The following is a 23,528-nucleotide window of genomic DNA, read 5'->3' as shown; positions in this document are numbered from 1 at the left end:
AATCTAAAAGAAAAAAAAATCCTCAGAAACAGAGTTAGTTAAGTGGTGGTTATCAGGGGTTGGGTGGGGAGGGGCTGGAGTGGGGAAATGTTGGTCAAATGGTGAAAACTTCCAGTTATAAGATGAATAAGTTCTGGGGATCTAATGTGCAGCATGGTGATCATAGTTAATAATACTATATCACATACTTGAAAGTTGCTAAGAGAGTAGATCTTAAATGTTCTCACCACAAAAAAAGAAATGGTAATTACGTGACATGTTGGCAGTATTAGCTAACACTATGATGGTAATCATTTTGCAATATATAAGTGTCTCAAATCAACTTACATAATGTTATATGTCAATTATATCTCAATAAAGCTGGGGGTGAGAATTCATCCCCTTCCTTGCTTCTGGGGGAAAAGTGTGACATAACAGCTAAGTGCTCAACTTTGGATAGACACGCAGTTGGGTTCAACTCCCAAATTCACTCCTTGATGGCCATGTGGATTTACACATAGTTAAATTTCACTGCACCTTGGTGTCCCATCCACTAAATGAAAATGATTATGAGAATAGTCCTTCTTTCCTAGTGTCGTGAGAAGATGCGACAAGTGGATAAATGTTAACTAACATAAGGCTCTCCCTCGGCATCCTTGGCCATACCCTCTTTCCTAAGTACCATTCACCCACCTTGGGAAGTGTGTCCCTATAGCTGAATGTCCAACATGGAAATCAGGCAGAAAGGGGAAAAGAATTCAACAAATAATCTGGATTCCCCAAGTCCCCTCCCCATTTGCCTGGAGGTCTCTTACCCCATTCCTACCCCCAGATAGCCCACAGTTTGTTCATTTCTTTCAGGTCTTGGCTCAAACATCACTTCAGGAAAATCCTGAGCACCCATATAAATTCCAAATGCGCCCCACAGCATTCCATTTCCCCAATCTTGCTTTATTTTCTCTGCTACGCCTGTCAGCATAGGGCACACCTCAGAATTTGCCTACTTATTTGTTTGTCTCCTCCCACTAGAATGGAAGCTCCCCAAGGACAGGAGTCTTTGTCTACTTGGTTCATTTACTCTACCCACAGCGCCTAGAACAGAACCCAGGGCAGACAGGGGGTTCCCAGTTAACAATCTATTAAATGAATGAGTGATTGAATGAATGAATGACAAGAAGCTTCCGAGTTTTCTTATGAGACCAGAGAGGTTTCACAGGGAGGGAAGGATGGGGGTTGGTCTCAGATCTGACTCAAGTCCCTCTCATTTGACTAACTTAGGAGTTCTTCCTCTTTTAGGTGCCACGCAAGTTGCAGAGCCCCCTATATATCTGAGTGCTGACTCCAGACGCCCCTCACTAAAGGCAAGCACCCCCAGCCCACTTTTGAAACTGCGGAGTGAATAGAAGGAAAAAAGAATCCTAGTGAGCCACCTGTGGATGGGGGACAGGGGGATCCCCACGCTCAGGTCACTCTGCCCCCACCCCCGCCCCCGCTCCCCCCATCTCTTACCCTCCCCCTACTGGCCTGCCCTCGGGGAGACGGGGGCGCGGCCCGCCTCCGGGCTGAGCAGGGTGGCGGCGTCGGGGCTGCGGGCACCTTCGCTGGACCCGCATTGCCCCCTAGTGCCGCGCGGAGTCAGGGCGCCGGGCTCCCCCGCCTGATGTCACCGCCGTGCAGTCAGCTCAGAGGCGGCTCATTGAAAGCAGACCCTCCTCGGCGCTAGCTGGGCGGAGGCGCCGCTGTCCGCAGACCCGCCGCGGGCCGGGCAGAGACGGGCGCCCCCTGCCCCGCCGCCCGCTCCTCCCCGCCGCTCCCCGCGAGCCCGGCCCGGCGCGCCTGACGTGGACCATTAAACTTGGAGCTGCCGCCTCGTCCCCTCTCTCCTCCTCCTCCTCGCTCTGACAGGCGAGCGAGCGGCTCGGTGCAGACAGGAGACGTGCTGCCGGGCTGGACTGCCCGGGGGAGATGACTTCTCGCCAGGAGGACGCCTTTGGGAAGAAGACCACAGGGGAAGCAAAGTTTCAGGGCAGCTGAGGAGCCTTCGCCAGCCCTTCCCAGCCCTGTCACCCCTCTGGCTATGGAGGGCGGACTCTAAAATGAATCCCGATCTGGACACCGGCCACAACACAGCAGCACCTGCCCACTGGGGAGAGTTGAAAAATGCCAACTTCACTGGCCCCAACCAGACCTCGAGCAACTCCACACTGCCCCAGCTGGACATCACCAGGGCCATCTCCGTGGGCCTGGTGCTGGGCGCCTTCATCCTCTTTGCCATCGTGGGCAACATCCTAGTCATCTTGTCTGTGGCCTGCAACCGTCACCTGAGGACGCCCACCAACTACTTCATTGTCAACCTGGCCATTGCCGACCTGCTGCTAAGCTTCACTGTGCTGCCCTTCTCCGCGGCCCTGGAGGTGCTCGGCTATTGGGTGCTGGGCCGTATCTTCTGTGACATCTGGGCTGCCGTGGATGTTCTGTGCTGCACAGCCTCCATTTTGAGCCTGTGCGCCATCTCCATCGACCGCTACATCGGGGTGCGCTACTCTCTGCAGTACCCGTCGCTGGTCACCAGGAGGAAGGCCATCTTGGCACTCCTCGGTGTCTGGGTCTTGTCCACGGTCATTTCCATTGGGCCTCTTCTTGGGTGGAAGGAGCCGGCGCCCAATGATGACAAGGAATGTGGGGTCACTGAAGAACCCTTCTATGCTCTCTTCTCCTCCCTGGGCTCCTTCTACATCCCTCTGGCGGTCATTCTGGTCATGTACTGCCGGGTCTACATCGTTGCCAAGAGGACCACCAAGAACCTGGAGGCTGGAGTCATGAAGGAGATGTCCAACTCCAAGGAGCTGACCTTGAGGATCCACTCCAAGAACTTTCACGAGGACACCCTCAGCAGTACCAAGGCCAAGGGCCACAACCCCAGGAGTTCCATAGCTGTCAAACTTTTTAAGTTCTCCCGGGAAAAGAAAGCAGCCAAGACCTTGGGCATTGTAGTCGGTATGTTCATCTTGTGTTGGCTACCCTTCTTCATCGCTCTACCACTTGGTAAGTTGGGAACTGGCGGAGGGGAACGGGGCATTTTCAGATCTTGGGTTTACTGGTGAGCTTACTATAAAGTTTTTTGTGGGTTTTAGTTTTTTATGCAGTCTGTGTGTTTGGAGGTTGGGGAATATTGTTTGTTCTGCAAAGGCTTTGCAGATTGAGTAGGTGGCTAAGAACCAGCTCAGGTGTTAGTGAAACGTGCTAAGGTACAAGTCACTTGAAATAGAACCTCAGGAGGCAAATCTGGTATGTGCAATGACTCATTCAACAGCCTTGGTTTAATAATTTAAAAGGACACTGGACTTGAACATCACACCAGCGTTATTTCAGTAGTAATCATGTGCCCGCTAAGGTGGTGTCACTAATGCAGCATACAAAATAGTTTGTAGTTACCGCAGACACGGCATTTGGGAAGCAGGGAGGCAGCTCGTACACGGAAAGGCAGTTTTCATTCAGCATTTCCAGGGCTCCTTCTCCCTCTCCTCCTTTCACCACTTGCTATCACCTCCATGCACTCCCTCCATTACGAGTTAATAAGAGCATTTTACAGCCTCACAGCCCCAACAAGCCTTTATCTAAAGCTTGAGATTTGAAAGAGAAGGAAGACGGCCAGAGGGTCACACATTCTCAGTTTTCACCCCAAAATATCCCTAACTCTGGTGGGTTATGGAATGTCCAGAATTAAATTATAGTTGCCCCTCACCTTCAGCTACCAGACACCAAGTCCTGCTAGTATGAAACTGAGCCCTTTCTCTCCTATGAAAATGTGCCCATCTTCTTTTGTTTGGGAGTCCTACTAAGTGAGTTGTTCAAAAGGCTACCTGACTTCCTCTAAGGATGAAGCCAAGGTCTGGGTAGGAGGTAAACCTAGAGGAAGGTACTGTGACATGCTGTCCACACGGCTCAGGAAACACTTGTCCCTTCTCTGAGGCAGTGATCTGCTTTGATTTCTTTTTCTATCCCTGGGGGACACTCCAGAAAATGAATGGAGGGAGGTAATTATGACAGAGTCATGTGCTGTGATATCAGAAGAGACAACAGCTGCTACTTGCCATGGACCACTAATGCCTACAGTCACACCAGGGGCTCAGTTGGAACTGAACATAAACAAATCCCCAAAGTAACAAAAATCCTAAAGACACACTGCTTCCAAGAGAAAGAGCCAAATAGAAAGAGGGTAAACTGACGTCGGGAGTTTCCGTTTAAAAATGATAAAGAAAAACTGTTTAACCTACTCTCCATATTGTCATTTCTAAGGCTAGCTTTCGAGCTAATGCCTTTCAGAAATATTTTCAGCGTGTTAAGTGGAGAGGGTTTGAAGCTCTACCCCAAGTAGTGATCACATCCCGCTGCCCAGCTTTTTTTCTTTCCCAAGGTCTCAGGGTCCTTTTGCAGGCTTGTCCAGTTAAAGTGGATGACAGTTCACACTCCATTGGACCATACAAAGATCGTGGTTGCACATGGAGTGATTTGGCCAATAATTAGACATGTGACCTTGGGCAAATGATGACTTCTCTGTGAGCCTCAGTTTCTTCATCTGCGAAATAGGGCTAATTACTGTTTGCTCCATGGGGGTTGCACTAGTGCATGGAAAGGACTTAATACAGTGTCTGGTACACAGCAAATACTCAATGAAAGTTAGCTCTTAGTAGTACAAACCAAACCCCAATACCCCCTGCAGCTAAAACTGTGTTTTCTTCTCCATTCAGTTGCCAATACCTGTTATTAAAGGCTCAGAAGGGAACTAGATCCTTTTCCTTTCTTCCTTCTTCCCCCCCACCGCCCCCCCCCACCCCCGATCCTCAGCCGGCAGAGGCTGTGACCAGAGCATCCTCAGGAAAGACAAAGCCCCAGCAGGATGCAGGAGTGGATCAAAGGTGCAAGCTTTCACTTTAGGTGGCAGGGGAAACAACTGAAGAGGCTGCCAGCATGTTGAAATGGAAAGAGTACTGCTCTGAGGGTCAGGAGCAATAGAGTTATGTATATGAGCTTTGCCATAGATTAGCTCTGTGAACTTAGGTGTGTTGCTTTACCAGCTGGGCTTCAGGTCTCACTTCCAGGGAACAAGAGGGCTGGACTCGATCAAGGGCTCTCAGACTTCAATAAGGATCAGAATCATTTGTGGAACTAGATAAAAAATCAGCTTCTAAGACCTAACGCATAGAGAATCCGAGCCAGTAAATCAGAGAAGTCCCAGGAATCACGTTTAACCTGCCCACCAGGTGATTCTGAAGAGGTGACCGCAGACCAGGCTTTGAGAAGCACCGGCCAGGGGATCTCTCTGCTCCTTTCAGGCTCCAGCCTCCTGGACACCCAGGTTTTTAAATGCTGCAAAGGTTAGCACTTCACCACCCACGCGGTGGTGCAGGACGATGCGGCTTCTCTCTGGGTCCTGCTCTTCACACCCACCCTCAGTTTCTTCTCACTTATACTATTTCAGTTTCCCCCCTCTTTCTGTCCATGCCTTTCTGAGACCTTATGTTCCTAACATCTCAGGTCCTTGGCTTCCATGCCACAGAAAGTGAGATGTTCTTGCCACCCTGATGCTATCAGAGCTTGTTTCTCTTCTCCTTGACTTGAAGACTTCCTGACCAACCGTTATCTCTCGGAGCTCTCCCAGTGTGCTGGCCCTGAGCTGAGTCTATCCACATGCTTCTCCCCTGGAAATCCAACCCTTGGCGGGTAAGGAGTGTGGACTCCAGGCCTTGAATTTGGGATGGACTTCGAAAGTTACTCAAGAGTTTCAAACAGAGAAGGTGCTTAATTAACATGTTCTTAGTAATTTATCAATAGAAAGAGCATCTGAGCAAAATGAGATGTGGGCTTCTACTTCGTCTGAGTTCAAGTAACACCCACATAAAAGTAGCATGGGGCTTCCCTGGTGGCACAGTGGTTGAGAGTCCGCCTGCCGGCGCAGGGGACACGGGTTCGTGCCCCGATCCGGGAAGATCCCACATGCCGCGGAGCGGCTAGGCCTGTGAGCCATGGCCGCTGAGCCTACGCGTCCAGAGCCTGTGCTCCACAACGGGAGAGGCCACAACAGTGAGAGGCCCGCGTACAGCAAAAAAAAAAAAAAAAAAAAAGTAGCATGATGTAGAACAATAACTCCTTTGGAATCTGATGCAGGTTCCAAATTCTAAATTTTCCATGAAAGGCTTTTCACTCAGAAGGGGAGAAAGCAGATCTGGGGGAAGACAGTGGTTGGCAAACAGAGAAGCCCAGGTAGGAGTAAACTTCTAGTTGGCGATAGACTTCCAGGTGCCTGGATGGCACGAGATTTCTATCGCTGTGTTTGTCTTCTCTGTGGAAGAGGAGGGTTGGGATTCCTCCTGGGAAGGAAGGAAAGTAGCCTTGCCCCCTACAGGGTCCTGGTCAGGGGCCTCATTTGTTTTCCTTCCTCCCTTGTTTTTATTTTTGGGAGCGAGGTTGGGCTGCCTGCAGAGACAGGCCTCCCATCTCCTGTGGAGCCCTCCCCACCTGTAACACCCTCCCTATCTCCTCCCACCCTTTTTCCCTGTGGCCTCACACCAAGTTGGGCCAGGGACCAGCTCTCACTTACTCAGGAGCAGGGATGGAGCCACCAAACAAGGACCTCTTTATTCAGCCCCTGGAATCAGGCCATGGAGGGACAGGAAATAATTGGAATATAATATAGTAGCATTTCTACTTGATGGGCGATGTGCACGGTGTCCAAGGAATCTTCAGCTGCCTGGCATTACAATGAAGGCCAACTCCCACCCTCCTGGTCAGGGTTCAAGAAGCGGCTGGGCTATTGAGGGATGTGCGTTGCACTGGGGTGCAAGGGGGTGTGTAGTAGATGGGGGTGCGGGTGGGTAGCAGGAAGCGCTGGGCAGCCAACTGGAAGCTGGGCTTGGTGTGTTGTTTCGAAAACACTGGAACCTTGCCTCTCTCCAAATCCTTCTTCCGTCTTTTAAAATGCTGAAAGGCATCAGGAAGCCATTATTGAACTAACTGCTTTCCCCTCCAAATAAATGGTCAGCTTCAAAGAAACAGTTGTAATCTCTATAGTACTGGAACCAAATCGGAATCCCTCTCTCCATTGATTTGTTTCTCCAGTCCTCTCATTCAGATTAGGACTGATGAATTTCCAGCTCCCACAAGAGCATAAGGGAGGATGGGGGTCTCAGAGACGACTCAGGACAGAGCCACCCCCACAGACATACACACTAATCCTCCAGTTCTGAGGTTTCAAAACACAGGGATTTGAGTTGCTCACAGGGAAATCAATTGGTTTGAGTGAGGGAAAATTTTACACACAGGGAATCCTTCCTAGAAGAGGGAGATCTTACTGCAGGAAAATACATTCAGTCATTTATAAAATCATTAATGAAGACTTCCTAAAGCACCTACTATGTGCTAGGCATTGTACTAATCACTGGGTTGTTGAACCAAAGCAAACATGGCCCCTGCGTGCAGGACGCTCACAGCCTAGTGAGATCCTATTATCATGGAGCACATACTATGTACCAGACATTCTGCTAGGCCCTCTACAGACATTATCTCACTAATCCTCACAGCTACCCTGACAGGGGAAAGTAATAGCTCCCTTTTGACAGTTAAATATACTGAAGCTCAGAGAGGTTAGACTTCTTGCCCAAGGTCACACAGCAAGTATATGGTAGAGACAAGAATTGAATCCGTGTCTGTCAGAACAGGCACTTACCTGGTCCAGTGCACAAAGATGTCTGACCTTTTTGCTTTCTGGTCCCAACCTGCTCTCATAGCAAATGTTCTCCAGGAACCCCAGAGCCACCTTGTCAAAAGCTGATTATTCTACTTCTGTTACAAAACCCTGTCTTTCTACCATTCCCTACTCACCCCTGAAAAAAATTCACTCATAAACTATCAGAGAAGGTCATCCACATTCTAGCTCAGGGCTTGGCTTTCTCTATACCTCCTGCACTGTGTATGACATGGGTCTCTCAACATTGGGCATTTAGTCACCCCAACCAGGAATAAAAAGTGGGATCGTGGCCTTCATATAGGGACTTGTTTCCACATCTTTAGTCATTCATTCATTCATTCATTCACTGAATAAGTATGTATTTATTGGAAGTCTACTAGGTCCAGGCGTTGTGGTGGAGATTGTGGAGCAAAGCAGCTGTGTTTCACATTCTCATAGAATTTAGTTCTAGTGAGGAACACAGATAATTTGAAAAATACACACATGCAAATAAACATAAATGCAAACCGTGAAAAAAGATTTGAAGAAAAGGGGTATGCTGCTATTAGAAGTATACAACAAGGATCGGTATATTACGGGGATCCCTGAGTGGCATTTAGGCAGAACCCTGAACAGTTTGGAGGAGTTAATTCAGTGAAAGGGGCAGGTAGAAGAAGAGAGCTCCAGGCAGAAGGAAGGGCACACCTGAAAGTCCTGAGGGAGGAGCTGGTAGGGAACTACCAGAGCCCGGAGAACAGACGGGAGGCAGGTGCAAGTCGAGGCTGGAGGTGCAGGCACAGGTTGGGCCATGCAGGGGCTTTTGTGCCACATTAATGATTTTAGATTTTATGATAAATTGCCATGGCCAGTACCGAAGAGTTTGAAGCCGACAAGAGATACAATCTGATTATGTGTTTAAAAGATGACACAGGCAGCTACATGGAGCACAGAGCAGAGATGGGGCAGTTAGGAGGCTGTAATCCCAGTGAGCGCTGGTGGTAATTTAGACCACACTGGTAGCAGTGGAGGTGGAGAGAAGTAGACGGATTCAAGGACTTGGGGGTGGGTTGGTTATGATACAGGAGAATAAGAGATGTATCTGGAATAGCCCTGAGGTTACTGGGTGAAACACAACCAAGAGGATTCCTCCCAGGATCTCCTCAGACCCCATTCATCAGGGCTCACAAGATACCATGCTAGGAATGATACGCCAGACACTCTTATGAGGTGAGTGGACAAAATGTCCCAACCCAAAAAACAGGAGCCATGACCATCAGCAAACCCAGTTGCTCATTAGAAACATCTGGCAGGGGACTGCTTTCAAAAGCACAGATTCTTGAGCTCCACCACAGACCTCTGTATCAGAATCTTTCATGATGGGGCCATGAATCTCAATTTTTAACCAGTTCTCACAGGCAATTATGCCACCAGCATAGCACTAGTCCTCCCCATGCCTGGGAACCTGGAATGAACACCCCTTGGAGAACCAGAGTTTGGTTAAACTTCCCCCAGTGCAGCCAGAAACATCCCCAGTCCTGCCCAGTCCCTCGGGCCAGTCCATTACAGAGGAAGGCAGAGGATTGTTAGGAGGGAAGGTGAACTCTTCAAACTAGAGCCTCCCTGGAGAAGGGGAGGAGAATGAGCCCTGTGGAAGCAGGTCTTCAATGTAGCAGGTAACACTGCTCAACACTAAATGTTCTGTATAGCTTGTAATTCTCACAGCCCCTCTGCAGAGCAAGGATCATCACCCTGTGTCTAGAGTTCAGAGAGGTTCAGTAAATTGCCCAAGGTCACACAGCTAGTAAATGATAGAATCTATTAGACTCCATATTTGGCACTCAATAAACATATGTTATATTATTCTTGTTGTTACTACAGTGCTTCCACACATTTGTCTGAGGTCTGGTGCCCATGGGTGATAAAATTTTTACTGGCTCATGACAAAATGAAAGAAGAGTTAGGAAAATTCTGTGTTTTTCCAAATGTACTCAATATAAATGACTGTTCTTTTGTTCTAAAGACTATGTCCTGTCTATTTTGGGAAACTGAAATAACATTTCTTTAATGGGATGATGGTAATAAGTGATAGTGATAGTCATTGTGTGTGTGTGTGTGTGTGTGTGTGTAGTATTCTACTTGGCAAAAGAAAAAGTTGGTAACCCTATGTCTGTCCCCACCAAAAATTTTTTTTGAAATTTTACTGTGAGTCTCCTGAAGTCTTAGAATCATGGGAGACACCATGATAGTTAGGCACGATAAATATTTGTGGGAGAAAGCAGGAAGAAAGGGGGAGGGTGATTTATCCTCTCAGTGATGGATAAACAAATTAGCCTCAGCTTTGCCATAAGAGTCAAAGGCTTAGGGCGGGGGGCAGGGGGGTGGCGAGGGGGAAGGATGATGTGTGTGGAGTCATGCTTGTCAGGTATGATAGGATGGGGGCCATTTGTGGAAGCACCCAGTCCTTCTGGGGTGAAACAGACCACAGAAATGCCAGTAGGCGTGTGTGTAGCTGCAGTGCCATCACAGATGGGCCTATTAAGATCTCTAATGCAGGAGATGCCTTTACCTGAGTATGTGTGGCTCATAAAAATAACCGATGGCCACGAGGCCACAATGGGAAATTGCTTTCTCCCACATCTGCAGGATGTTTCTGCAGTCACTGTGCTCCCTAACCACATCTGATAACAGTAATACTAATAGCTCCATTTATTAGGTCTTGCCATGTGCCTGGCTTACACCAGGCTAAGGGTGCTTTCTATGCAGGCTCCCATTCACTCCTCTCCAGAGGCTTACCAGATGGACACTATGGTTATCTCCATTTTACAGATGAGGAAACTGAAGTTCAGAGAGATTGGGTGATTTGCCTCAGGCCACCCAGCTGATTAGTGACAGAACCTGGATTCACATCTAGGCAATCGGAATAAGCTGAAGGGCTCATTACTGGGGGTATACTAGGTGTGGGGCTCTGAGCCCTGATTTATGGAAGCCCAGAGAGGCCCTAGGGAAAGCAGAGTCAATTCTGAGAAGATGGAAAGGAAGGGCAAGTGGCTGCCTGTTATTCAGCAACCAAAAGGCACCATGTCCTGGTGAGAACATAAAGAATATAAAAATAATTGGGTCTTTCCCCTAGCAAGCTAAGTCAAAATTTCTCTTTCTTTTATTATGGGTGCTTTAGATTTTTTTCAGCTTCACAACATATTACGGGTAGTGCCATATACCTTTAAGGCTTTTATCAAATTTGGGCTTTGGGGTTAAACACATGAAATTTACAACACTTTTTCACAGCCTAACTTCTGGCTGAATGCATTTCAGAACTTGATTCACCTCTTCACCACATACGTGTGATCTCAGCACCATAGGACTCTCTCCTACCTTGGATCAGCCTCTGGTCCTACCTCTTCTTGTCACAAAGGCTGTCATCGTGGACAAGAGAGTATTTCTAGAAGCCGTTTTTCCACTTTGCAGTAACCCTGACTAGTGATAACCTAGCTATACAGAAAGAAAATGCACATATATGTATATAAGAATATACATATATGCACACCATATATGTATATTCAAGAGAACCCAAATGAAATGCATCTTTAACTCTTAGCTAGTTCCCAAAAATGCCCACAACCCCTATACTAACACCCACATGAAGGGAAATATGACAGAGGGAAGTTGGAGTGGAATTAGATAGTGGTCCTAACCAGTTGCATGTAATAGACCTTACTCATGAAAACTTTGCAAAATAATACTACCCAGAGGAGACACGCTGGGATCCCACCCAGGGCTTTGGAGGGTCCCATGAAGAGAGGAACCCTGAGGTTAAGGAAGTGCCCATGGTCCACCCCAAACACTGCAGGGGTGGCTCTCTCTAGCAGCCTCGTGACTGATGGACTTATGTGTGAACTTCTTGTAAGCAGTGACCGCGTCTTTCCTCTTTGCCTAACACGGGTGCTAGGAGCGCACGTTAACTCAAATTGCTTGCTGTTTCCCCAAATACACCTTACATTTTCCTTACCCTATGTGTTTTTTCATACTCTTCCCTCTGGCAGGAATGCTCTTCCCGTACCCTCTGAACATCCAAATCCTGTCCACCTGTAGACCCCCAGTTTTGTAGACACCTCTCTTAGGAAGTTTTTTCTGGTCCCCATCCCTTTCCCTGGTGGTGATGGCTGCCTTTATACCTTGTGTATGGTGCTTGTCACATTTGTTCACGGGAATCAGGACTGATTGGCACATCTTCAGCAGTGTTACTGGGCTGCAAACCTCTGGAGGAAATGGTCCAGGTTTCACTCATCTTCCAGTCCTCCATGCCCAGAGACATGTACCTACTAGACTCCCAATAAAAATAGCAATTGCAGCTATGATTCACACAGTATGTGCCAGACTTCATCTACCATTTGAACCTCCCAATAGCCCATCAGATAGGTATTAATGTTCTGCTCACTTTATAAATGAGGAAACGGGCTTAAAGGTTAGGTGACTTGTCCCATTCCTTGAAAATACCACAAGCACGTTGAAACTGTCTTGACTGCTCTTGTGAAACCAAACGGCCAATATGGGTCTGGTTATGGACCCAATGAAGAAAGATTAGATAGATGAAGACCGGAGTGGACCCAAGTTATGAGCTTGAAAATTGGACAGCATCTTCATTCTTCATAAAAGGTTGCCATTCCACCGCCTCTGGGGAAGACCTGTCTTTTGCCAGTCAGTACCCATTTTCCCTCACCTTCTCAGCCCTTGTTACCTGCCTCTCGCCTCTGGGAGGGATATGGTCAGAGTTGGTCCCCACAGAAGTAGGAGAGGAGGACACAATTCTGGTGACTTTATAGCAGGGCCTGATTAAGACCTTCAGAAAGGCCCAAGGTATTGAGAAGTGAATGCTGCCCCCACCTCCAAATGTAATTCTAAATTCTCTCTCTCTCTCTCTCTCTCTCACACACACACACACACACACGACATACACACATGGCCCTAAAATGAATGGAAGGAAGGCCAACATTCTAATTTATCCCATGAAGTCTACTTTGATTTAATATCAAAGCATTTCCCCAAAAAAGTGAAGGTGTCCAGCTTTGCTAAATGCACCAAAGATACACTGGGTCTGTTTGTAGGTGATATAGCATTGCTCTATAATGGGGTGACCAGACATCCCACCTTGCCTGAGCCAGTCTCCACTTATGTCTGTTACCAAGGGCACTATGATGATTACTGTAACCCTCTCATATTCTCAAAATGTCTCAATTTGAATGATAAAAGTACCTCGATATTTTAACTCCCTGAGTAAGAGTGTTTACAGTGGAACATCCAATGGTGCCTTGGTTTCACTGAGAAGCCTGAGATGGGGGAGGAGAGAGTCTGGCATCCATGGCCTCAGCAGTACCGAGGAAGATTAATAATGAGAGAATGAAGTGAAGGAGAAAAGACACAACTTCACGGGTGTGTTTTTTGTGGGAAAAAGGAATTAATGTAAAGGTTGGTCGGAAATTTTTAAGTCTTCATTCAGTTAATTTACCCTACTTGCACAAGTGAGTCACTGAGCTGGGATCTGAATCCATGGCTGGCTGACCCTAAATACTTAGATGAGTGAGTCAGTGAAGGAGTGGATCCATTTCAGCACAAGGCAGATGGTATGCTCTGAATGATGAGTGTCTCCAGAATGAAGAGGAGACGGAAAGAAAGGTGGGCCAAACTGATATTGGGGGGAGGAGAAGAAAAGCAAGCTACGTCCTAGGTACTTGTCAGGCTGGAATAATGATGGGGGAGGGGCATCCTCACCCATTCATCACCCCCCTCCTGACATGACAGAGCATAGGTCAGCCCATTGTACCATCCTCACTGGCAGGTTTGTGTTCTTAGATTGTGTCAACAGCACACTCGTGACCACACCCAGGGGCAGCACACGTGAGTCCCCTTTGAGTACTCAAGTGCCCCTCTCCGATGTGAGCACACAAAGTCCGCTGTAAAAGTCGCACCAATGAACAGTTCATGCCGAAATGTTCAGAAATAGAAAGTCCTAGTACATGCAAGTGGACCATTCCTTTCAGAGCCCCATTTAACTTTTTCCAGGGGTATCTGCGCACAGTGTCTTGCTCCCCTGAAGCTGGGATGCATCTGGGGCTTAGCTTCGCACGCTTTTTAAAATTCTTCTTTAAGATAGAGTTTCCTGCCAAGCTAACATGCATCGCTTTGAGGCTGAGCTCAGCACCCTGGCCATGGCCCAGAAGGAGGTTAAAATAGGACCAAGGGCAAGCCGGGCTCACTGTCATTTACAGGCATGGGCCCCAGGGCTCACGCCACCAGCACAGGGCCGGGCAGAGATCCAGAGAGGCAGCTGGTGGGGGAGGAGGGGGTGCTACCAACTGGAACAAACAAAAAAAATTACATCTCTGATTTATATATTCAGGCCATCAATCAGCCCCTGGCATCAAGAGAAAGTGGTACCTGCTTCCAGGTATACCCTCATAGTGTCATTTGTGACTCCTTATCCCCAGCTCTGCAGACTTTATCTTAAGCAAAAGTTCTTGGGCTTTTTTGTTGCACGGGCCCCTTTGGCAATCTGGTGAAGCCCCTTCTTACAATAGATACATAAAATAAGATACACAGGATATCAAAGAAAATCAGTTATGTTGAAATAGCTATTATAATGTTGAAAAAACAAATTTACTGTAGAGTAAACCAATGTTCTTCATTATTAACATATTAAACAAGATCTAACAGCAAGTCAGATTTATTTATTTACTATAACTTGAAGTAGTGGCAAGTGGAAATATTTCAAGATATCTGCAGCAAACGTAATATAATATCGTAAATCTGATTTCTGTGGGCGACAAATCCTGCTAATTCTACTGTGGCTTGTTGCCTGCATTCCTGTGGAAGAAAATGCTAACTTTCAGCCAAAGGTTAATTCTTTAAAAAAAATAAAAATAATTTTTCCCATCCAAGTTCAGGGACTCCCTAACCCCAGAATAAGAACCCTGTCCTATGACATTATAAAGATGTACTTCAGGGCATGAGGTTTTCTATACTTTTTTCTTTCAAATTATATAGTCTCAGGACCACAGGGAACTTGGACTATGCCATTGTGCTTTGTAACTGTCTTGCATGATTACTTGTAGCAATTTTTAAATCTACTTTCTTTATTTAAAAATAGTGCGTTGACTTTTATTTAAATCAAGAAGAATAAAAAAAATGAAAAATCATTCTACCCACACCAGACCCCAGGTCCACCTCTATCCAGCACTCTCAGTCTTTTTTCCCAGGAGCAAACACTGTTACCAGATTGTGTATAGTTCCAGAAATATTCTATTTATCTGTAAGCATCCATATACATTGTATGTATGTGTAAATATTTGAGTGTGTATGTGTGTGGAATGTATGTTTACATCCTGTTTATTTTTACAAATGGTATCATTTTATAAACACTATAGTGGAAGTTACGTTTTACACTCAACGGCATATCTTGGGCATAGTTCTGTCAGAATGTATAGTTACTGCTTTCCTTTTCATGGCTGTATAGTAATCCATCTATGGAATATCCTATTTTATTTAACAATTCCCCAGCTCATTGACATTAGGTTATTTTTGGTTTTTCCATACTAAAAACAATGCTTCAGTGAGTACTCTTGTCTATGTGTCTGTGCCCACATATTCAGGATAAATTCCTAGAAACAGAATCACTGGAGCAAGAAATATTTGATATTTTAGGTTTAACCTGATTATGTTCAATTTTACTAAATAAGGAATTTTAAATATATTAAAATGTAAAGTTGTTAAAATAAATAGGTTAGATCTATCACATAGGAGGGTTGTCATGATATTTATGTGAAAAAGACAATTCATAGAGTTTTATATAATCCTATTTTTAAAAGCTATTAGTCACCTCCATGGGTAAAGAGAAGTGAGGAGGAGTAGATTATTAACTTTTTTATACACCTCTGTATTTCATATTTCACATTATTTCACGTGTGTGTGTGTGTGTGTGTATGTGTATGTATACACAAATTACATCACCTAGTGCTTTTATCACTAAGTATCAAGTGTGGACTTCTTGCTGTTTCAATAAAACTGAATCATTTCAGTTTTTTGTTTTTTGGTTTTTTTTTTTTGCAGTACGCAGGCCTCTCACTGTTGTGGCCTCTCCTATTGCGGAGCACAGGTTCTCCCAGCCGCTCCGTGGCATGTGGGATCTTCCCGGACCAGGGCACGAACCTGTGTCCCCTGCATAGGCAGGCGGACTCTCAACCACTGTGCCACCAGGGAAGCCCTGTATTTCACATCTTTTAACTGATGTATTGCAATCCATAATAGAAGGTACCATAATGTATTATATATAACCAATCCACTTATGACAATAGTGGTCATATTTATGTAAATAGATAAGACACACACAAGGTATCACATTCACAAGGCCCAAATGTAGAATGAAAAGAATGTCCCTCTCAGTTCCTTGGTCCCCACATATTGAATTCCCCTACCTGGAGGCAACTATTAATGCCAGTTTCTTGCACATCCTTTCAGAGATATTCTATGCATATAAAAATATATTTATACGTTCTTTTTAATAGAAATAACATGCTATTCTGCACTTTGCTTTTTTCACTGAACAGTGCATCTTGGAAATTTTCCACTTCAGTATAAATAGAGCAAACTCATTCTTTTTGATACTGCATAGTATTCCTTTTTCTTCCAAAAAGACTTCTATAGAAGGACATTTAGGTTGTTTCAAATCTTTTATTATTACAAACAACACTGTAGTGAATATTCCTGTACATAATTCACTATTTCCCACGTTATACAATTAAAATCCTGAAAGTGGACTATTCTGAGTAAATTTTTTTTTAATTTTTATAAATACTGCCAAATCATCCGGCATAGAGATTGTACCAATTTTCATTTCCTTAACTGACATTTGAGAGTGCCTACTCATTCCCTAACAGTTTGTTATCAAACTTTTTGATCTCTGCCAGCTTGATACGTGAAATATCTGTGAATGAGGTTAAGCATCTTTTTGTATGTTTGATAATCCATCCCCTCTTGATGTACAATTGTTTTGAGTTTTTAGCTGTGACAGATTTTCTTATACATGCACTTTTTTCTTCAATGTCTTTTGTACACTTGCCCTTTAGGATTGCCTTAGGATAAAATCCACTTTGAATGGTTAGGATCAAAAGGTAGACTCATGTGAAAGGCCTCAGACACGTATTATCAGATTACCCTCTGGGAAGGATGTAGCAATTTACACTCCCACTAAGCGTGTTTCAGCACAGCTGAAGAAACCACTTTTTATGCTGACAGTTTCTCACTGCCTGGGGAAGTTTCAGACATCTGCGTGACAAGTCAGCTTCCCCTCAGAGGTGATAAGATGGCTTGAAAGCTTCAAATCCTTCCAACTAATTTGGTGTCAGCCTTCCAGACTTCAGGGCTAGCAAGCTGCCCTCTTAGAATGCAACACCCCATCCATCAGGGGAGCCAGAGCAAGCAGCAGCCTTGGAATGTGTGTATGTTACCCAGGATCTGAGAACAAAAAGCAGTCACCCACAGTGTGTAAACGGATTTGATCTTTCACATGGCTGCCAGGGCCACCACGATCCACATCAGTGGTTCGAGGCTCTGGGGCTGATGTACTGATTAAAAACCATAACAAAATAAGATACTCCCCCGCCCACCCCAGGAAAACAATCAACTTTGAGGCACTCAAGGATGAGTTAATAAGGAAGGATTCCTCTGGGCATCCAAGCTTGCCGCACCCGACCATGGGGGCCTGTGCTGATCCAGGGAACTCAGTGGACAGTCTATATTTAGACAAGGGCATGGCAAATGCACCACATTTTAGTTGCAAAATTCAAATTGGCTCGGAAGATGCCAGCCTCACAAATGGAAAATTTAATCGAGCACTGCTTAAGAAGCAAGGAGATGGCATGTTGAGCAGATTCTTCTGGGGAAGGAGGCTTTTTTGAGAGGCAGGCAATGAGCCCTCGTTTGTCAGGGTGGTAATTTAATCCCGACCTTGAACTGCTAGTCAGGATGGAGAGGCAGAGTTATTTTCAGACTGTACTTAACCTAGAGGTGTTGGAACCAGCATTCAGGACAGGGCAGGGAAGAGATGAACTCTGACCCACTGCCACCAAGTTGGGAGATCAAGATCCTAAGCCAGGAGCTGAGATCAGCCAGGGAGTCTCAGAACCTCAGGAAAGCCTTTCCTGCCACCTGTCTCTGTCACTGCCATCCCACCCCACCTCATCCAGTAAAAAGGGCTGGTACCTTCCGTTTTCCTTTCCTTTCCCTTTCTTTTTTTTCCTTCCTTCCTTCCTTCCTTCCTTCCTTCCTTCTTTCCTTCCTCCCTCCCTCCCTCCCTCCCTCCCTCCCTCCCTCCCTCCTCCCTCCCTCCCTCCCTCCTTCCTTCCTTCCTTCCTTCCTTCTTTCCTCTCTCCCTCCCTCCCTTCCTTCCTTCCTTGCCCTTCACAGGTTCTGTTTGGCTGGCAGCTTGGAGTACTAGAAAGAACAGGGACATTGAAATCAGGCAAATCCAGGTCTGAAGTCCTGGCTCTGCAGCTCATCTCTCTAAGCCTCAGTTAATACATCTGTAAAACAAGACTGAAATCATCTGCTCATAGGATTGGAGTGAGAAATAAATAGGAAAATGGATGAAAATGACTCAGCTGGGTGCCAGACACGAGTAAATAATTCAAAAACATCAGCTATTAATGTATGTGAAGCCTCTAATATAATATCACCTTTGGAGGATACATTTAATAAGGATCTGTTGATAAATTGGGATTATGAGTAATTCTATAAATGGGCTATGTCTTTGGGGGAAATAAAAATGGGACCAGTTCCTTCTCATTAAAAGGTTGGGGGATTAAAAATAATTTGAGGGCTTCCCTGGTGGTGCAGTGGTTGAGAGTCCACCTGCCGATGTAGGGGACACAGGTTCATGCCCCGGTCTGGGAAGATCCCACATGCTGCGGAGCGGCTGGGCCCGTGAGCCATGGCCACTGAGCCTGCGCGTCCAGAGCCTGTGCTCCGCAACTGGAGAGGCCACGACAGTGAGAGGCCCGCGTACCGCAAAAATATAATAATAATAATAATTTGAGACATCCATGACTTGTCCACCCAGATTTAACCAATGTTAACATGTTGCTGAGTTTGCTACCTATCTTCTTTCTCCTCTTAAATAAAATGTTGCAAATACACCTGAAAGGCCCCACTCCTCATCCCATTCATCTCTCTCCTTCTCAGAGGCAATCACCAGGATGCATATGATTAAGCAGACGCTCTTCTCTACATCTTCCTAGATGTGTCCTCTTAGAAAGGCTGAGGGGAGTGGTGGTCCAAAATGAGGCTTTGGATTATGTCAGTCCTGAGTTCAAATTCCGCTCCTGCTCCTTTACTAGCTGGGTGGTCTTTGGCAAATTGCTCAACCTCTCTGTTCCTCCTCTCCCTCACTCTTCTCTAAAATGGGACAAATAACACCTACTTTACTGGGTTTTGTGAGAATGAAATAAGATTATTCATGTAAAGCAGTGGCTCACAGTCAAGGATGATTTTGCCCCGCAGGGGACATTTGACGATGTCAGGAGACATTTTTGATCATCACAACTGGAGTGTGCCCCTGGCATCTAGTGGGAGAGGCCAAGGATACAGCCGAACATCCTACAATGCAGAGGAAAGCCCCCCACAGCAAAGAATAATCAGTCCCAAGATCTCAATAGTGCCAAAGTAGAGAAAGCCTAATATAAAGCACACTGTCACAAGGGCTTAAAAATACTTATTCAATAAACAATAAAAAATTATGATTTTTTTATTTGTTAAGATATTATGTTAGACCCTTCCACGTGCATTATCTCACTAGTATTCCGTGAGTTGCCCCTTCTTGGTAAAAAGAATGATAGAAGGCAAACACAGTTGCTTCTGCTTGTCTGAGACTATCTGTCCTGCTTGTTAAAGTGGTAAACTTATTGAAAATATAAAATTTCAGGCAAATAGATTAATTGGAAGTTGTTACTCAGAGCCTAACCCCTCCTTGTCTCTGTGAAGAACAAATTATATCAGCACTTTCAGCCATAAAATGGATTCATTTAAACCACAAATATCCCTTCAACCTAAGCAGGCCCAAGGACTGGCATGGCAAAAAAATTAAGGCATCATAATTAAGCCTTTTTGACCCCTGTTCACAAGGACTGGATCCCAAAACCTCAAGAAACTACAGAAGCGGGGTAGAATATGGGGGAAGAGGAGAGAGGCCAGAGCTCTGCTTCTCTGATTCACCACAGGCTCAGATGGACTCCAAATGTTCTGTCCAAGGATTAGAGCCACTGTTAATGCACAGAGTACCCATTATGAAAGGCCTTTGCACTGAGTCTTGTAAGTGTGGTCCCCAGCCCAGCAGTATCCACATCACCCAGGAACTTGGTAGAGATGACACCCCAGACCTACTGAGTGAGAAACTGGGGGTGCAGCCAGGCAATCTGGGTTCTCAAGTTCTCCAGGTGATTCAGATGCACACTCAAGATTAAGAAGCAATAACCTAATAAGCCCAGATCTCACTTTCCCTGTGGGTCCATTTCCTGTTGCCCATGGCCCTGCCTGCTGTAACCACACAGCTCACCAATACCTATTCCGAAGTGGAGGAGCCACTCCTTACTGGCATTTCCCCTGGGCTGGAAGCTTCACACATATTCTTTAACTTCCACAAAAATATAAGGAAGATACCATTATTCCTTTTTCCAGATGAGAAAATCCCAGCTGAGAAACCTTAAACAGCTTGCCCAGGGTCATACCTACAGAAAAGGGCTGGAATCAGGATCTGAATCTAGGTCAGCCTGCCACCAAATCCTATCCTCTTAATGATGACATCACACTGCCCATTTTTTGATGAAGAGAGACAGAACATGAACAGATCAGCCCTGCTGGGGCCAAATTGTAAGCCTTGCCAAGTTAGTCTTTAGTGCCCCTCAATCCTCTGTCCTGGGGTTCACCTGCCCATAGGTGATCCCCTGGAATGCTTAACCCCCAGTGACCTGATACTGCCCCCTAGAAGCCAAGGCTGCCCACACTTCAGTGCTCTTCTAGCCTTTGTCTGATGTCCTGGGACTTCAAATCCCCACTCTTCCTCTTACTAGCTGTGTGACTTTGAAGCTGACTCAAACTCTCTGTGCTCCTGTTTCTCATCTGTAAATCAGTTATAATAATACATTCATATCAAGGTTGTTAAAAGGATTAAATGGGATAATAAATATGAAAATATCTAGCCCAGTGCCTCGTGCATAGTAAAAACTAACTCTTCTTTTGTTTGTTTTTTCCCCCATGCTTTACACACTAACAAATATCAGAACTACTCAGTCCAGGGTTGATTCTACTGCAGTCTCATTTATTGGCCATTAGCTAATATGAGGAGCTAATCTTCACTAAGGTATTAATTTGTAATAATGGTTTTCTGTGTTTGCCTCCAACATACCATTTGCACTTCAACCAGGGGACCTAAGTCCTTGAAATTGTACAGCTTGGGAGGGATTAATGATGGAAATATTAAAGAATATGGAAGGCCAGTGGGAAGCCTTTCCCCATCCTTCATATTCTTCCAATTCAACTCTAATAGACAGGGAATCCCAGAGAAATGGGAAAAATGGGATAAGAAAGGGAAGTATGCCTTCAAGGTTGCACCTGGCTTTGAAGAGAAAAATGAGCTCCTGGCATTTGAATATCAGGATAGGTGGCAACAGTGCAAAAAAAGAAGTGAAATCAAAGACTAATGAGCCGGGGCTTCCCTGGTGGCACAGTCGTTAAGAATCCACCTGCCAATGCAGGAGACACAGGTTCGATCCCTGGTCCAGGAAGATCCCACATGCCGCGGAGCAACTAAGCCCGTGCGCCACACCTACTGAGCCTCCGCTCTAGAGCCCGCGAGCCACAACTGTTGAGCCCACGAGCCACAACTACTGAAGCCTGTGCACCTAGAGCCCATGCTCTGCAACAAGAGAAGCCACTGCAATGAGAAGCCCGCGCACCACAACGAAGGGTAGCCCCCACTCACTGCAACCAGAGAAAGCCCGCAAGCAACAAAGACCCAACGCAGCCAAAAATAAATAAATAAATTAATTTTTTTAAAAAAAGACTAATGAGCCGTTTGCCAACATCTAACACAATTGCTTGGTATCTGCATAGTTGAATGTAATAAAGCTTCATTAAAAAGTAGTTATAACAACTAATAAGACTCTAATTAAATTACCTTTCACTGGGCAAGCTGCTTGTGAAGTCCTAATTAGGTTATTTGCAGCCATTGGCCTAGCCTGGGAACAAAAGAAGATTCTCTTATGTCTTATGTCTAGGGATGCCTAGAAAGCCAGATCTCTAGACTCATGCAAGAATTGCTAAGAGGCTCTAAACCTGGGGGCAGCTGGTCTGAGACTATCTTAGCTCTCCAAAAATCATGATGTGTGGCCAGAGTGAAATCCCTTAATAGGTCCCACTGCTCTTAGGAGCTAGACAGTTTAAAAGATGGAAAAGATATTTAAAGACAGAAATTCTAAGAATTTCATTTTACAGAAGAGGGCCTGAGAAGTGATTTATTCAAGGTCTTCCAGCAAGGAGCAATGTGCCCTTCCCCCAGCCTCCTCCCACCATGGTCTGGAAAAGACACAGAACTTGGGCTGCTAGCATGGATTTTCATTTGGGGAGGGAGAGAGAAACAAAAAGCACTGGATTCTCAGGGGCTCCTATCTTTGAAGCCGTGTGTGTGTGTGTGTGTGTGTGTGTGTGTGTGTGTGTGTGTGTGTGTTGAGAGTGGTTCAGTCCCAGGTAAACTGAAGACCTACTTACAGTGTGGGTTGAGCTCTCTCCAACACTGTCTTTGCATTGGTGCCACAGTGTCTTCCTAAAACATAGATCCGGTCACGCCAGCATCCTGCTGAACTACCCAGCAGGTAACTTCTGAGTTCCTGAGTGTGGCAGAAAAGTCTCCTCACAACTGGGTGCCATCCTCCCTCATCACTCAAGACTGAGCTTTGTGCTCAACAAACGGGAATCCCAGCTCTGCCCTCACTAGCTGGGCAGCCTTGAGCAAATTATTTCATCTCTCTCAGCTTCCACTTTCTGCCTATAAAATGGGGATGACATTTTACTTATCAGGGGAATAGGAGAATTAAATGACAATAAAGCAGGTAAGCCACTGTGACCTGTGCTGTTACCTCTCCAGCCACACAGGAGCACTCTCCCTTCCCTGAGCACACCTGGCTCCCTCATGTCTGAAACCTTTGCACACGCTCTTCCCTCTGCCTGCAACGCCCCTCACCCTCTTCTCTGCATCATGAATTCTTCCAATTCAGAGGTCCAGCTCAAATGTCATTTCACGTTTGCAGTCTTCCACAGCTCCCCAGGCAGTAGCTACTCCTGTCCTGTGCTTTCCCTGGCCTCGCTTCACCCCTATCAGAACCTTGTGACACTGGGATGAATGGGTTTTTGATGTCCTTCTCCCCCAGGAGTCTGTGTCTCACCCAGCACAGGCCTGGCACACAGTGAGAACACAGTAAGTGAATAAAACCTTATCACGGGTACTATGAGAAGGGACTGTGAACAGGGAACAAGATTGGTTCCACTGTCAGTTTTGCTCCTGTCCTCAAAGCTGAAATATAAATAAATTCCATGTATGTGCACAAACACACACACACACACCCCTCAAGATATTAGCAGTCGGGCTTCCCTGGTGGCACAGTGGTTGAGAGTCCGCCTGCCGATGCAGGGGACACGGGTTCATGCCCCGGTCCAGGAAGATCCCACATGCCGTGAAGCGGCTGGGCCTGTGAGCCATGGCCGCTGAGCCTGCACATCTGGAGCC

At 46.0% G+C, this 23,528-nt stretch overlaps 1 protein-coding gene across 1 annotated transcript in view; it reads left to right on the top strand.

Annotated features, from left to right (window-relative positions):
* Positions 1-1,654: 1,654 nt before the first annotated feature.
* ADRA1B (adrenoceptor alpha 1B) overlaps positions 1,655-23,528 on the top strand; it is a 60,420-nt gene continuing 38,546 nt past the window's right edge. Inside the window, exon 1 of the mRNA XM_032629161.1 lies at positions 1,655-3,024. Coding sequence (XP_032485052.1) covers positions 2,076-3,024 — 949 coding nt within the window. The 5' untranslated portion in view covers positions 1,655-2,075. The remainder of the gene's footprint in view (positions 3,025-23,528) is intronic.

The sequence above is a fragment of the Phocoena sinus genome, chromosome 3, assembly GCF_008692025.1.
Source record: "Phocoena sinus isolate mPhoSin1 chromosome 3, mPhoSin1.pri, whole genome shotgun sequence".
Taxonomy (NCBI): domain Eukaryota; kingdom Metazoa; phylum Chordata; class Mammalia; order Artiodactyla; family Phocoenidae; genus Phocoena; species Phocoena sinus.
The sequence above is the reverse complement of the archived record's forward strand: the minus strand, read 5'-3'. Positions and strand labels throughout refer to the sequence as shown.